Source organism: Carettochelys insculpta, chromosome 2 (genome assembly GCF_033958435.1).
Source record: "Carettochelys insculpta isolate YL-2023 chromosome 2, ASM3395843v1, whole genome shotgun sequence".
NCBI lineage: Eukaryota > Metazoa > Chordata > Testudines > Carettochelyidae > Carettochelys > Carettochelys insculpta.
In genome coordinates this window covers 18,124,283-18,141,148 of record NC_134138.1, presented here as the reverse complement: position 1 = coordinate 18,141,148, position 16,866 = coordinate 18,124,283, and the positions used below count along the sequence as shown (strand labels likewise).

General features: G+C 41.4%; 1 protein-coding gene across 2 annotated transcripts in view; it reads right to left on the bottom strand.

Moving 5' to 3' along the window:
- The window catches only part of ZFAT (zinc finger and AT-hook domain containing), a 188,457-nt gene that overhangs the window by 8,330 nt on the left and 163,261 nt on the right, over positions 1–16,866 (bottom strand). The window contains exons 13-15 of one of the 2 annotated variants that reach the window (XM_074986624.1): positions 10,205–10,323; positions 5,809–5,932; positions 1,246–1,376 (exon numbers count right to left, since the gene is read on the bottom strand). In XM_074986624.1, coding sequence (XP_074842725.1) covers positions 1,246–1,376; positions 5,809–5,932; positions 10,205–10,323 — 374 coding nt within the window. Of the gene's footprint in view, positions 1–1,245; positions 1,377–5,808; positions 5,933–10,204; positions 10,324–16,866 lie in introns of those variants that run through there. The other variant, XR_012644333.1, reaches the window with a different exon arrangement.

Below are 16,866 nucleotides of genomic sequence, written 5' to 3'. Positions count from 1 at the left end.
GGAACTCAAGGTCACAGGACAGAATTTGAAATAGATCTTGCAGTAGGAAAATGAAATATGGCCATGTTTTAAAATCACAACTGGGTAAACAGTAATTAAAGTTGACAAAGCATCAGGCTCAAGCCAGCCTTCAAAAAAAAATGTTCAAGACTTTTCTGTTGTCCAAAGTAAGACCAGTAGCAGATCAGTAGAGTCATGTTAATGCTGTTTGAAGTTTTTAAAAGATCAAGAAAAATGGACTGGATTATAACCTTAAAATCCATCCTTTCATGGGAACACAAACAAGAAACCAGATAGCAAGGCTACCTAAATACACAGAAAGATATTTGGTCGACAAAACTGGTGAAACATCCACACACAAAATGCATTTTGTCAACAGTTTGTCGACAAAACTCAGCACTTTTGTCCGCAGTGTTCTGCCTTTCAGCCACGAGACATAACATAGCTGTCAACAGATTTTGTTGACAAAAAAGCTGTGTAGATGCTCTGAGGAGCCTTCTCTTGACAGACAGAGCATCCAGAACAATGGGCAGCCCTGTCTGTTGTGCTTCTGGGTGCCTGTTTTGTTGAGAGAGAGGCACGGCAGTCCAGCTGCTCTGTCAACAGAATGAAATGCTTTTCCATTTGGCTTTTTGTGTGTGGCAGCACTCTGTTGACAGAAGTTTTGTTGGGGAAACTCTCCCAACAGTGACTTCTGTTGACAGATCATTGTACTATAACTGTAGCCATTCTGGATGCCTTGTCTGTTTAGAGAAGGGCTCCCTGCCAGGGCATCTACGCAGCTTTTTTGTCGACAGAATCTGTTGACAGCAGCGTTATGCCTCATGGCTGAGAGGCTTCCCACAGCTGGTGGGAGCTAGGCAGACAAACAGCCGTGGTAGAGTGGCTTCTCCCCGGCTCCCCCAGATGGAACAGGGAGTTGGGGAGGGGATTTCGACTTGTGCTTAGCTCGCTTTAACATATGTTAAGCGGAAGTTGAAATCACACATATTGGGGGTTTTACTGCTGTCTTCCTCTAGTAGCAGATCTACACCACTGCAAGTCTTTTTTGTTTCTAATATGCTTTAAAAAACACCCTGTTGTCCTTAGCTCTGCCAATTTTCTACAATTCATAACATATTCATATTCAAAAGTTGGTCTTCATTGCATTCTCATTTAAAGAGACAGACGTTTCCTTTGTGAAATATATTTCATAGGAAAATTATAATAAAATGTATATTTTCTAAGAAACATAAGAGCTCTTACCTGCTTTAACACTGTAACAGTTCCAGGTGCCATGGTAACTACAGAAGCAACAGCAGCAGCATCATGAGTGTCTGAACCCAACTCAATGATTTGCTGAAGGATGTTTATAGCTGTGGGGTCTAGTCTTTCACCTTATCAGAAAGACAATGGACACACGACAATTATAGCCAATATAATTCTAAGGCTATGTAAATCAAAATGCTCCAAAACTCTTCACCCACACTTGAAAAACTCTTGCTATATGCTATAACAGCTCAATAACATGAAATTTTAATAGTGGATCCAGAGGAGAAAGTATACATAAAATAAGCATCTTCAGGAAAAGGACAAATTAACCTGCATAGTTCATTGTTATCCTTATGTAAAAGTGAGCTAAAAGAACATATTGATTAAACATTCAATAGGCAGAATTTACAGCTGTAACTGTAAAACTACAAAGCTGCAAAACTTATGACTTCACATGAGTATTGCTAATCATTCATCTTTAACAGAATTTGAACTTTAAAGTTATAATCAGGAGCTATTTTGTAAACTGCTTGTCTACCATTACCACCCACAGTTCCTCTCAATCTACAACATCCACCTTTGTCAGTAATGTGCTGAAGGGGAAAATGAATTCTCTTTAGAAAGATCATGCTTGATCACTCTATATTCTTACAGCATTTTTCCCCCACACTTTTAAATTTTCTCAGTGTGTGGGACTCTGCCAAAGGAACAGTCAGAATAGCAAAAATATAGAACCTTAGTTATGACCCTACAGCAGCATAAAGGGGAGATGACATGGTCACAACTAGTCAGAGAAAAATTCCTTTTGTGGAGAGGAATTCCAATCTCTCTTTTAGATGTTTCTGGAATGAAACAATGGGGCAGACTATGTTATGTTGATAGTCAGGCTGCATATGTCAGAGCAGCCACTAAGCCAGAGGTGTCCAATAGGAATTCAAAGAACGTCACACTTGTGGTTGTCATCTTTCCATATTTGCCACATTTGCTCCCCCTCTAAATAAATGCCCTTTCCCTCCTGCACCCCAAGCCAGGCTCCCAAAGAGCCAGATACTCAGAGTGGTCCCCCCTGTAAATAAATGCCCTCCCTCTACCTCAGAGCCACGCACCGCCAACCTCCCCCTATTCTAACCGAATGCCCTACTCCAGAGCCAGGCACCCCTCGTCCCTCCATTCTAAATGCTGGAGACTCACCAGAGCTGTTGGAACTGCCACCACTGCCACGTGCTTCTCCCACCAAGAGGTGGGGTGCGTGCACAGAGTGGGTGGACAGCACTCCTCGTGTGCAGATCCTCCCGGGAACAGCGTTACTGTGTTGTGGCGAATACAGCTCTCAAGCCGCATGTGGCTCTTGGAGACTTTAAATTTTAAAGGCTGCAGGACCCACATGCAGCTCAAGAGCTGTATTCACCACAACGCAGCGTTCTATTCGCCGTGAGTGGCAATCACATTGAACACTGCCGCACTAAGCTGCTTTAACTCATCATCCCACAGAACAAAGGCAACCATACAGGAGTCATCATCATCATCATCATCATCAACCATGGGCTCAGTGCCTCTTGGTGTCCATGCCCCCCTCACTATTTCCTTCCATCTTTCTCTGCCCAGTGCAGAGTGGCTTAGTTTCTGTAGACTAGCTCTGCACCAATCTATTATTTCATCTACTCATTTTCTGTGGAGTCTTCCTCTCTTATTCAAACTGTCCATTATGCCATATACCAGGGCCTTGACTTTTCATTTATCATTCATTCTGCAGATATGCCAGAATAGCTGTAACTTCCACTGTATAACCATCTGCAGTAGGCTCTCTTTTGGCTGTATCTTCCTGTGTAATTCCTTGTCAGTCACCTTCTGCATCCATCCTATTCTCAGGATCTTTCTATAATAACTCCTCTCAAATGCCAATATCCTTCTCTGTGAATCTTTCATTATCACATGTGTCACATCTGTACAACATGCTGCTGAATACACACATTTTCAAGATGGTCAGTTCCTAAGCTAGTTACTTTGCTTTACAACATCTGATCCATTACCTTTAAACTCACTCTTGTTTTCGCTATTCTGGTCGCTATTTCCTTCTTACAGTCTAGATCACACAATATGTTGCTCCCCAGACATGTGAACTTCTCTACATTCTGTAGTTGGAGCCCGTCTTCACTGGTCTTCCTTCCTATTTCCTTATCTCCAAATACCATTATTTTCATTTTATCAATGTTCAAAATCAGTCCGTATCACTTCCCTTCCTCATTCATCACCTGCACCATTCTTGCTAGCTTCTCTCCATCTTCCTCAATGATAACTATATCATCTGAGAACATCAAGTTGTTAGTTCTCATCCTGTGCACCAATATCCCTTCTACCTCTTCCTTGATCTTGTCCATTGCTCTCTCAAGGTGCATGATGAAGATACTTAGCGATATCAGACCTCCTTGTCTCATACCTCTACTCATTCTAAACCAACTTCCCAACTCTCTGCACATTCTCATTGCTGCCTCTGTGTTGTCGTTGATAACCTTCAACAACCGTATCAGTCTGCTATCCCCTCCATACGACTCCAACACTGCCCAAGTCATTGTCTGATCTATACTGTCAAATGCCTTCTGTAAATTGACGAAGCAAGTGTAATTATCCTTGTTCTTTCATTGAGCTTTCTCCACTATCAATCTTAGCGCCAAATCTGCTGAATGGTACTTCCATCTTTCCTGAATCCTGCTTGTTCATCCACTAGATGTTCTTCTATCTTCGATCTCAGTGTCTGTCAGCACCATCTTCAGCACCTTGCCTAGGTGACTCGTTAGGACAACCGTTCTGTAGTTCTTGCACACCAATGCACTTCCTTTCTTGTGTATTGTCATTAGCATGGATCTTGCCCATTCTTTAGAGTCCCTGACCTCAAACGCCATACAGTTTAGTTTCAAATATGAAGCTGACATGCTTTTTTGTATTAGTCAATATTATTTTATTTGGGGAAGTGAAAACTATTTCTGCTTATTTTAATGTATGTTTTGATTTGTTCTAGGATGTCAGTATAACTCTGCCTCTGGAAAAGTTGTTACTCTTCTTCAAGTTTTCCAATGGAAACATGTCAAACCAATATTTTGAACAAAGTTTGAAACACTAAACTAATAAATATGTTTTGAAGGAGTTATGCGTAAACATAATCCATGTTGTTCCTATCTGAAATTTAAATTTATGCATGATTGTGCAAAAATTTGCAAATGACTCCTCCAATTCATTCAGAATTTCCACCAGGAAAAAAATGAATAAAAATGTCTATAAATCGTCAGTGGCATGTGCCCTTTAAATATGTTTTAAAGTTCCGTCTGCCACTAATTTAACATACTTAGCAAAGAAAATATACATGTTACTCAAAACTGTATTCCCTCCATTTCAAGAATGAATTATACTAACTCATAACAATGGATCTGCTGCAAAAACTGGATCCTGTGAAAAATACTCCATGACACACCACAGAGACCTTTGTCTTTTCATTGAAATCATATCCACGTGCTCTACTGCTGTTTTAATACTCTCAGAAGCCTGAAAATAATTTCTTCTTTCCCTCCTGATTTTGTCATTTTCCATTTAGCAAACATTAATTACTGCTCCCTTGTTTGTTTTCAAATGCAAGCTGATACAGCTCTGGTAGGCTTACTTCCTTGTTTGTGTATCAGCATAATTAAATGAGAATATGATAGGTCAGCTACTCAACTGTAGCTCTCTGCTGGCTCTTTGACTCTAGCAGCAAGGCAAAACTGTTATCTAGAAGATTGTAATTAAACATTCAGCATTTATTCTGCCATGCTATTTGACTGTGCTATAGCATTTTCTATAATTCATATGGAAACTTCCACAAATAGCTTAGTGAGGTCAAATCACTGCTGTACTAACTGTTGATGACCTCTGTATACATAGCTATAAGTGCACTGGTAATTATAGTAAACTCCTGAATTACACGGCTTCAAGTTGCGCGTAACTCGTTTTAATGCAAGTTAAGCACAACTTGAAGCTGCTCTGTGGCTGTCAGCCTGCCTAGCTGCCTGCACCCCCTCTCCCTACCTTCCCCCTGACACGTGTCCTGGTCAGTCTTCCTGGTCCCACAAGCAGTGGAGAGCTGAGAACTAAGTGGCAGCCTGGTTCCCAGCTCCCCACCCTGACTTGCATGAAAATTTGAGTTATGCAGGGGTTGCAGGAACACAACCCCCACATAACTCAGGGTTTTACTGTATTTAGATGTGCACTGGTAATCATGTATGATTTATGTCAACAGTAAGGTGAACGAAAAATGTTAAAAAATGGTCAACATGCCTTATCAGTTTCTAACAGCTTTATGGCAGACCATTCTGTGGCCCCAAAAGCTTGACATTGTCCTCTTAAAAATCATTGTGGATGCCCTTTACGAAGGTATGTTAACCACACTCAAGATTAGTATCTCACTACCATACATGCAATACCTCAGAAAAATCAATACAGAAAAATAAATATTTCCTTTACAAGAACTGGAAACTCTGATAAAAAGAAAGAACTGTTCTCCCTTTTCAATCTAAAAATATCCCTTACCATTCTCTGAGGTATATCTCAGGTCCTGTAATGCAGCTACAGCAGCCTGGGTCCCTTGAACATCTTCAGCTTCTGTAATGTGCAGATACTGAGTGGATGATTCCTCAGACATTTCAGTTGTTAGCTAGAGAACAGGTCAATGATCTCATTTTAATTTTAGAGAGTTACAGAGAGCCCCAAGTTTAAACAGAAAAATACTGGATGGCAGATTTACAATAGCATACTTTGTGAAACAACATGAGTAAAATTCTGTCCCACTGAAGTTAAGGGAAATGTTGCCATGAAAGCCATGATTTAACTCATAAGTTTATACTTTTATTTGACTCCCAGAGAGTTGCCTCAAGTTCGTTTACAAAATGCCATGTTAATTTGACTTTATTTTTATTGTGCAGGTGATTTATAATTAATAACCTAATTTCCCACTTGTTAGATGCTAAGGTAGACACTTTGGGTCAAATTCTTTTTTAAAATACAATGGCAAATTAAATCTGAGCAAATTACTTTAAAGTCAGAAAATGATCCTTTATGTCAAGAAGATTGGATATTTACCTTGCAAAACATGTTATGCTGTTCAAGTACAGCAACTAGTTTGTATGCACCCTATACACATGAGATGTGAAGAGCTGTGTTCATTGTGATCGCACTTTCTTCCAATAGCCCAGGGCATAAAGGGTAGGGCACCAACAATGACCCCTCAGTTCCCTCCCAAAAGCAGAACCCAAGTGATACAGGATTCCATGGTAAAAGGGCAGAAGGATAGGTTGTAGAATACAAGTGGTTAACATGGAATAAGAAATCACTGTTCCCCAATTGACTGTGCACAGAGATACCACTTCTGCTAATTCACAAGCAAAAATCTCTTTACATAGAGTAAAATTCTGTCCCATTGAAGAACCTCTCCCAGATTCAGAATCTGCTGGTACAAGGACTGCAGAATAATATGACCACACCAGGCTTGTGATCTGGGGTCCACTGTCAGGGAACTGTGTTGAGTGCAGACGTGAACTGAACTCAATGTAGCTTCTTTACAGAGCTCTCAGACAGAAAAGCCCTTTATATTAGAACTACTGTAGATGGCGGCTTATTCTGTGGTGGAATGGGCTCCTATCTGTGAAAATGGGTCTGAGTTACTGTGTAGCAGGTTCTGATACAAATCAGGAGTTTATGTAGATAAAACTTAGAATAGATACCAGCAGATTGCTCATCTGATCAACAAAGGCCAGGAAGTGTATCAGAGAATTCTTGAACAGTCAATCTTGACCACATGTAAGGTGTGAAAACCTCCCTTTGACCATTATGAAACTTAGGAAATAAAACTAGTGAATCATCTGATTCAGGAGAAAGTAACAACTTTGGACTAGAACTTTAGGCAAAGCCTCAATGTCACCCTTGTCCTTATGGAATACTGCATAAGGTGATCTTGTCCTGGGGACTTGAACTCTCCTACTCTTCAGGCTGAGTTTACTATCACCAAGAAGCAGTATTTATAGACAGCTGGCATAAGGAACACATTGCTAAACGTTCAAAGGGGGGCCCATTAGTCTAAAACATAATGTTGAGGTCCCAGGAGGCTGAGGTCTGTCTGACTAGAGGAAAGACATGGATGATGCCTTTGAGGAACCTACCAATTACAGGGTGTGCAAAAATTATGTAGCCAAAACTGTTACATGCTGGGGTCAGCAGCATATTATTGGCTGCATTTAACCTGAGTTTCACCAGGATCCTAAGTACGGATGCAATGGATGAATAAACACACAAGGCTCAGAGCTGAAGGGATGAGTAATGCACCTGACAGGGAGACTGAGCTCCTCTCTCCCTCAGTCTCCCACCCACGCCCAGAGCAGAATATTTAGCATTCACCATTCTTGCGTGTGGCAAACAGGTCTAGTCACTTTGCAGAAGATACGTCACAGAACTGACGGAACACTCACAGGTTTGTGAATACTGTCAGTCAAGCTAGCCCACCTGGGTGTTTTCAAACCCTGGAATTTGGAGGGCCACTAGAGTGAGATGATGATAAACACACCATTACCACAAATGGACTGATTCCTAGCAAAGAGGTTGAGACCCTCCATGCTGGCTGATGTAAAACACAGTGATAATCCATCACTATTTGGATTGTGGTTCCTCACAGAGTCCTAATACTGTGTATGTTAGGTGACAGGCTCTTAGGCGTAGCACAGATGTGGAGATTTAGTTTTTCAAGAGGCTTTGTATCTGAAGTTGGTTTAGAGGAGATCCTCTTTCAAGAACTTGCCTACATGATGATTGAGTTCTCACCAGCTAGGCACTTCATGAATTATCTGGGAGCTGAGGAGAGACTGAAAGGAACCATGTTGTATTGGTAATGTGACTAGCAACCAGCCAGCCTCTCATTTTCTAACGGGCAAGGTGAATTACTACTTTTTCTTCTGCAGAAGTGGTTCTTACCCATGAAAGCTCATAACCTAATAAATATGGTAGTCTCTAGGGCTATGTTTAGCCTGTGATTGCCATTTCAGGACACAAAGGTGTATCAGAGGTATCCCGAAATAGCAACTCTGTGGCTTTACCCTGCACTTGAAATAGCTATTCTGTTTCCCTTACTTATCATTGTGAGGGGGTAATGGAACTTTCAGAATAGGCCCTTATTTTGAACTTTTGTGCCATTTGGCATAAATTATTTTGAGATACAAATGCAGTCTAAATGTAGGTGCCAAAGGAGTGCTTGCTATGTGTGAAGCTACAGACTAACATGTAGAAAAATGCAGAAACAGTTGTCCTATAAACTGAGTGTGAACCAATATTGAGGATCTAAGGTAAATGAAAGTCACTGTCCTCAATTTGAAGCAATATATGAAGTGTTGGAGTCATTGGAGCTCCAGAATGGGGTGCCAGCCCTCTTTCTTCTTTGGAATTAGGAAATAATCTGAATAACCCTCCCCAACCTGGGATTCAACAGGCCGTTCTTCCAATACCCTGAATTGCATGAAGGCTTCTTCCTCCTTTAACAGTATCTTATGAACAGGGACCTTGGAGAGAGAGAGAGCAAGAACTGGCAGACAGAGAGAGACTGGAACTAGACTTCTCTCATCCACAATTTTCAGTACCTACTCATCTGAGATAACCTGGTTTCAGTCCTCCTGAAAAGAAAAGATATTTCCAATTGGAGGGATCCAGCTGTTTTATGAAGACTCTTAACCATCCTTTCAAATTTTCTGCATTCTATCAGTACCGAATTTACAGCTTGAATGGTCTTCTTTCTGCGACCCCTCTTTTCCTCAGGGCGTCTAAAGAGCTTTGATGCCCATAATATTAGGGGGCCCTGCATAAGGAATGATTGTGATGAAGAACCATGCCCTTTACAAGACTCTCAATGTCATTTCTTGAAAGAATGTTCTCTGGTGAGAACTGGTCACACTTATGGCCACCAACACCTCCTGATAAAATCTGCCCCGATCAACCAATCATCCAGATAGGACAAAATATTTATATCTAGAAGACACTGGTGGATGGCAACTATGGACAGAACGTAGTTGAATACCCTGCAGTCAGCAGATAGGCTGAAAAGAAGGACCTGGTATTAATATGGTAAATTCTGTGTTGCTGTGCATGCAAACTTTGAACAGAAATTAATGTTTTGCATATAGAAGTTCCTTCCCGCCTCCACAGATATGGGCTGCAGTGCTGCTGGTCACCAGGAGGGGGCCAGTGTATCAGAAGAGTCCAGCTCGCAAACACTATCATGTGGAGGGAGAGGGAACTAGACAGTTGCTGAGAGTTGCAGTTCTCAGCATGCCCTGAAGGCTATTTCTCCTTCTGGGTCCTGGACTCTGGGGGAGAACAGAAGGGGGTGGAGGTGGGAGTGAGTCTAGGCTGGAGAGGGACATCTTCAGCTCAATTCTGGGGGTGGGTGGGGTGCAGATGGTCTTAGTAAGCTGGATATGGTGGTCCTGGTTCTATCTGCAAGCTGGATTCTGGTGGGTCCAGAAGCCCCTAATGGTGGCCAGAGGTTTCGAAGATGAGAGGGCATCCCACAACTGCGTTCTAATGGGGAGAGGGCAGAGAAACAGGAACTGGATCGTTGCATGGAGTTTTATTTACTTCTGGGAAAATTTTTTGTATGTATCTACTGTTGCAAACATACTTGTTTGACAGATATTTTGAAATAAATTAACAAAATAATTCAAACTGACATGGTTACATGGTGTTATTTTGACAAATAAGCAGAATTTTAAATTAATCTATAGTGTGCAGAATTTGTAATTGTTTAAGTACAGAATTCCCCCGGAGTAAATTTTCACCATGCAAGGAAGTTCATAACATAGTTTTCACACACTTTCTACTTCATAACTTATATTTTCTCTTTCAAGATTTTGAAAATTTTGGAGCAAAGATGCAACAATTTTGTTTTTACCTCCCAGTTTGATTCTCCATCATGCTCCACTAATTTCAGGCCATGCTTGTTCTTAAGATGTCTGTTGAATTCCCATTTTGTACCATACACAAAACTGCACACTGGGCATTTAATACCACCTGGAAGGGGGAAAAAAGAAGAGAGGCTACTTCATATCCGTGGTCTCAGTGAGTATCTTCTAATGATCATTACATATTTGGGATACAAGAAAGCCACACAGGCCCATTCGAGCTTGCCCCCTTTTCTGTCAACCTAAGCTGCAATATCTCATAAGATTTTGCTTTCTCCATGTACTGAACACTCCCTATTTTAAATATAATCAGGCCATCTAAAAACACTACAGTGTATATGATACAATTTGTGAGTGGCTAAGTGAGATACAGTTTGTATATCTGTGAGGGGCAGGTTAGTCCAAGCATAGAATGTAAACAAACTATTTAATGGGTGAGGACCTGTGGGTTTTTGCTTGCTGCACAACTGGAAACCGCTCTGGACCATGGTGAACACCCATGTGAGAGATGAACCTCTGCACTAACTAGGAGTACTCTGATCCTGACTTTCACACCCCACTCCTGGGCCAAAAAAATTCCGAGGGACTTAAAGAAAAAGTTCAAAATGCAGTGGTTCCCCCTATGCAATTATACTTTGTAGACAGTATTGCCTAGCAATTCGTTTCTAGACAGAATTTATGTCTTGATTTTAAATCTAAAAAGCAAAAATAGGCAGGAGCTGACAGTTTACATCTAGATTCACATCAAAAATTCCTCCAAATACAGGGGTACTCATATTCTGAGTTTTGATTTGCCCTATCTCTGATATAAAGGCCTGTTTGACAATCAATCACTAAACCAAAACACAAACAGACTGAATACTACAATGTGTTGTATCACATGACTAGACTACACTGAATAAATATAAATATTATAGGAGCTCCTTGTGCCTTAAGTACTATACCACCAGATGGCCCTCTATATATAATCATCCATTATCCTAGCAAATGGTGTCTTCCGTGGGTACTAATTAAATGCTTGATGCACACTCTGTAAGCTGATTACAAGGCAACTTTGCACTGCACACAGTATTGGCTGAAAAGTAATTAGATAGAGCATTCATTTGCACAGCAATGGAAATCCAACATACAGTATTCTGCAGATTGAATGAAGTTAAAATTTTCATAAAACTGGACAAAATTTAGCTTAGCTTCTAGACACTTTCAGTGTCACTTATTAATCCTCAAGGATATTCTAAACAATGTTTAGTCCTGCCATGAGCACAGGGGAGTGAATTAGATGACCTATGGAGGTCCCTTCCAGGTCTGTGATTCAATGATTCTACGCCACTCCTTCCTTCTCCCTGGCTATTAGAATCTTTACCAAATCCCCTGTTACTGCAGAGGTTCACTCTTATGTCTTTATAAATAGAGCAAAACTGTTTCTCTATCAATGGGCACAATATGCAACAGAGCACAAAAGCAGACTCTCTTTAGTACAGGTTAGGGCAAAGATGCTCTCTATTGCAAAAAGGAAAATCCAATATTCACTCCACATCACGCTTCAACAAAAATAATTTAAGAGAAAGACCCTTCTATATTACTTCTAAATTAAACTTGCTATAACACTACACCACATTAATTAAAGCTGCAACCTTTGTCATTGTGACTAATTAAGAAATAAATGGAAATACGCAGTCAAGCTGCGAATGTATTCCTGTGTGCCAGTTAATTGGCATCAAAGCTCAGGAAAATTATTTTCTACCTGAGTCATTAAAAACTTGGACCAGATATAGAAAAGGTCAGTGAATGACATACCTTTTCTGCTTTGACACCAATAGTTTTGTCTGTGATACAATGTAATGTAATATATACTGTACTGCCATCACAAGATCTCAATGCATTTTCAAATAACTAATTTACCGACAAAACTTCTCCATGAACTAGTATTATCATCTGTATTGCAGGAGCACCAACAGGTAGGTCCAAGCTGTGATTGCAAGTTGCTCTGCACAAAAATAGAAAGTCCCTGTTCTATAAAATCTACAAGCCACAAGAACAGGCAGAATATGGCTTGGAGGGAAAGAGGATAAAGAGAATTCTCTGTAAATTAGCTAAAGAAGGGATAAATTATCTACTCTGGGCCACAAAGGAAGTCTGAGTCAGAACTGGGGAAAGAATCTTTGCCTCCTGACTCCCAAGATCAGGAGATTATCTTGGTATTGTGTTTTCCTGTTTGATTATCTAACCAAGAAAGTGACCAAGGTACCAAAAGCAATTAAAAAAAATATTAAAGTGTGAGTACAGTGTACTATAAGAAATTCTTGAGCTCTAACATTCTAACAGTACGTGACAGCCAGCATAATGTTCCAAAATTTAATTTTGTTATGTTATATAATTATATGAAGCCGAGCTGTATGAAAGTATCTGCTTTTGTGCCATTCGCTGCTGCTATGAATTTCTAATAGCAAAATTCTAAAAGTAAAATACTGCTGTGTATCACTTGGATATGTAATTGCTTACATGATTAGTACAGCTCCTCTTGTACTGTGTCTGCACTTTCAGAAGACTTTGGGAAGAGTTTAATAGTCTATATAAAATAATATTTTCAGTTAAAGTATTTACCATTTCTATAACATAGTCGGAAATCAAGGAGTGGGTAGGGAGCGTATGACGAAAGGAATGTGGGAATGAGTTCAGAACATGGTCCAATCAAACACTTGCATTATCTTTCATTTTTGACTTTTCTTTCAAACTGTTTTTCCTTTCGTGTTCCATTTTTTTAAAGAAAAAACACCAAGAAGTCTTGTGGCACCTTATAGATTAACAGATATTTTGGAGCATAAGCTTTTGTGGGCTTCATCGGGTGCAGTTTTTTTAAGGAATATGACCAATATATCATTTGAAGCTTGCCAAGATGTTCCAAGAAACAAGAGGAAGAGCAAGGACAGGGTAGGGCCATTGCTCAGTGAGGAGGGAGAAACAGTAACGGGGAACTTGGAAATGGCAGAGATGCTTAATGACTTCTTTGTTTCGGTCTTCACAGAGAAGTCTGAAGGAATGCCTGACATAGTGAATGCTGGTGGAAAAGGGGTAGAGTTAGTTTTTGAAATAAAAAAAGAACAAGTTAAAAACCATTTGGAAAAATTAGATGTCTGCAAGTCACCAGGGCCTGATGAAATGCATCCTAGAATCCTCAAAGAGCTGACAGAAGAGGTAGCTGAGCTGTTAGCTCTCATTTTTGGAAAGTCATGGGAGACAGGAGAGATTCCAGAAGACTGGAAGAGGGCAAATATAGTGCCCATCTACAAAAAGGGGAATAAGAACAACCCAGGAAATTACAGGCCAGTTAGCTTAACTTCTGTGCCAGGAAAGGTAATGGAGCAGGTAGTTAAGGAAGTCATCTGCAAGCACTTGGAAGGTAGTAAAGTGATAGGGTACAGCCAGCATGGTTTTGTAAAAAACAAATCATGTCAAACCAACCTGATAGCTTTTTTTGACACGATAACGAGACTCGTAGATAAGGGAGAAGCAGTGGATGTGGTATACCTAGACTTTACTAATGCATTTGATACGATCTCGCATAATATTCTTATCGACAAACTAGGCAAGTCCAAATTAAATCAGGCTGCAATAAGGTAGGTGCATAACTGGCTGGCTAATCGTACCCAGAGAGTAGTTGTTAATGGTGCTCAATCCTGCTGGAAAAGCATAACAAGTGGGGTTCCGCAGGGGTCTGTTTTGGGACCAGTTCTGTTCAATATCTTCATTAATGATTTGGATATTGGCATAGAAAGTATGCTTATTAAGTTTGCAGATGACACCAAGCTGGGAGAGGCTGCAACTACCTTGGAGGATAGGGTCATAATTCAGAATGATCTAGATAAATTGGAGAAATGGTCTGAAGTAAACAGGATGAAGTTTAATAAAGATAAACGTCAGGTGCTGCACGTAGGAAGGAATAATCTGTTTCACACCATACAGAATGGGAAAAGACTGTCTAGGAAGGAGTACAGCAGAAAGGGATCTAGGGGTTCTAGTAGATCACAAGTTAAATATGAGTCAACAGTGTGATGCTGTTGTAAAAAAAGCAAACATGATTCTGGGATGCATTAGCAGGTGTGTTGTGAACAAGACATGAGAAATCATTCTTCCGCTCTACTCTGAGCTGGTTAGGCCTCAGCTGGAATATTGTGTCCAGTTCTGGGCACCCCAATTCAAGAAAGATGTGGAGAAATTAGAGAAGGTCCAGAGAAGAGCAACTAGAATGATAAAAGGTCTGGAGAACATGACTTATGAAGAAAGGCTGAAAGAATTGGGCCTGTTTAGCTTGGAAAAGAGAAGATTGAGGGGGGACATGATAGCGGTTTTCAGATATCTTAAAGGGTGTCATAAGGAGGAGGGAGAAAACTTGCTCGTCTTGGCCTCTGAGGAGAGAACAAGAGGCAATGGACTTAAGCTGCAGCAAGGGAAGTTTAGGCTGGACATTAGGAAAAAGTTCCTAACTGTCAGGGTGGTCAAGTACTGGAATAAGTTGCCAAGGGAGGTTGTGGAATCTCCCTCGCTGGAGATATTTAAGAACAGATTAGATAGATGTCTATCAGGGATGGTGTAGATAGAGGTCGGTCCTGCCGTCGGGGCAGGGGACTGGACTCGATGGCCTCTCGAGGCCCCTTCCAGTCCTAATGTTCTATGATTCTATGATTCTATGTTCTTCATATATATACAAACAGTAAACTTCACCATGGCAATGGTTAATCAAGTGGAATGTTGTGATTTCTACCCCAGAGTGGCTAAGAGTGTCAACCCAGTCTCCTGTCCCACTTCATCCTGAACTATTTGTTTGTCTCATCCTCGGTTATCTCTGCACTCCACCATGACCTGCTTGTCTGTTTCATCCAGCTATTATGTCTTGTCTTTCAGAATGGTTGCTCTTTGGGACAGTGACAATAATAATACAAATCCTAACTAGGAGAGGAAAATCCTGATTTCATATCCCTAAAATAGTAATGATACATGGTGGTAGCCATTTAAGGTGTTGCATGACTGACTTTTATGTCTCTGAAATGCTGACTTACCCCTAATTCCTCACAACAGAACTTCTCCCATCAACTCTCTTTAGTCCATCTACCATAACTACAGAGACCAAATACACAGAATCTGATGCTCCAAAAATAGTGAAGTTCTATCTCTTTATGTGGACCTCAACACTTTAATATGAGAGCCAACATTACGACCCACACGCCTGTTTAAGAAGTGACTTCTAATTTCACACATGAGCTGCGTCTACACGTGCACGCTACTTCGAAGTAGCGGCACCAACTTCGAAATAGCGCCCGTCACGTCTACACGCGTCGGGCGCTATTTCGAAGTTAACTTCGACGTTAGGCGGCGAGACGTCGAAGTCGCTAACCTCATGAGGATATAGGAATAGCGCCCTACTTCGACGTTCAACGTCGAAGTAGGGACAGTGTAGACGAGCCGCGTCCCGCAACATCGAAATTGCCGGGTCCTCCATGGCGGCCATCAGCTGGGGGGTTGAGAGACGCTCTCTCTCCAGCCCCTGCAGGGCTCTATGGTCACCGTGGGCAGCAGCCCTTAGCCCAGGGCTTCTGGCTGCTGCTGCTGCAGCGGGGGATTCATGCTGCATGCACAGGGTCTGCAACTCGTTGTCGGCTCTGTGCATCTTGTGCTGTTTAGTGCAAGTGTGTCTGGGAGGGGCCCTTTAAGGGAGCGGCTTGCTGTTGAGTCCGCCCTGTGACCCTGTCTGCAGCTGTGCCTGGCACCCGTATTTCGATGTGTGCTACTTTGACGTGTAGACGTTCCCTCGCTGCGCCTATTTCGATGTTGGGCTGAGCAACGTCGAAGTTGAACATCGACGTTGCCGGCCCTGGAGGACGTGTAGACGTTATTCATCGAAATAGACTATTTCGATGTCGCAACATCAAAATAAGCTATTTCGATGTTGGGTGCACGTGTAGACGTAGCCATGGGGAACTGAGGAATAGACAATGAGACAGTATGTGACTTCCTCAGGTTCCTTAGAGTATCCATGTCAGAACCAGAGGCCTGAAGCTTGCTCTCCCATGTCCCAGTCCAGTAACTTCCTCACTATTCTGTTCAAAAGTACACTTATGTGGCTCTGAAAGGAGGAAAAAAAAAAAAAAAACAGTTTGTGGTGAACTCCTTTTCACTCTGAGGATAGCAAACATGGCACAAGAAGTAGGTCTGTACCACGAAAACTCATCACCTAACAAATTATTTTGTTAATCTTTTAGGTGCTACATGAGTGCTTTTTTGTTTTGATAGAATACAGACTAACACGCCTCTCTCTCTGTCACTATGGTACAATAAATGCATTTAAAATATGATAGATTATTAGGTCCCTATCCTGCAACAACATGCAGGCACAGAGCTCTTAGGCCCCATGCAGTCACTGACTTCATAACAAGCTGACTGCATGGTTAGATTGATCACTTTGATCTATTTGCCAAGAGTACTACAGGTTGAACCTCTTAAACCTCGTACTCTCTTGTCTGGATGTTGCAGGAACAGAACGTCCTGGAGCTGGGCCTGACCTGCCTTAGTGGGGCAGGATCTGGGTGCAGAGCAATGGCCAGCAGCCGGACTGTGTTGCAGCACCAGGGGGAACCCGGAGGGGAGAAGGGAGCAG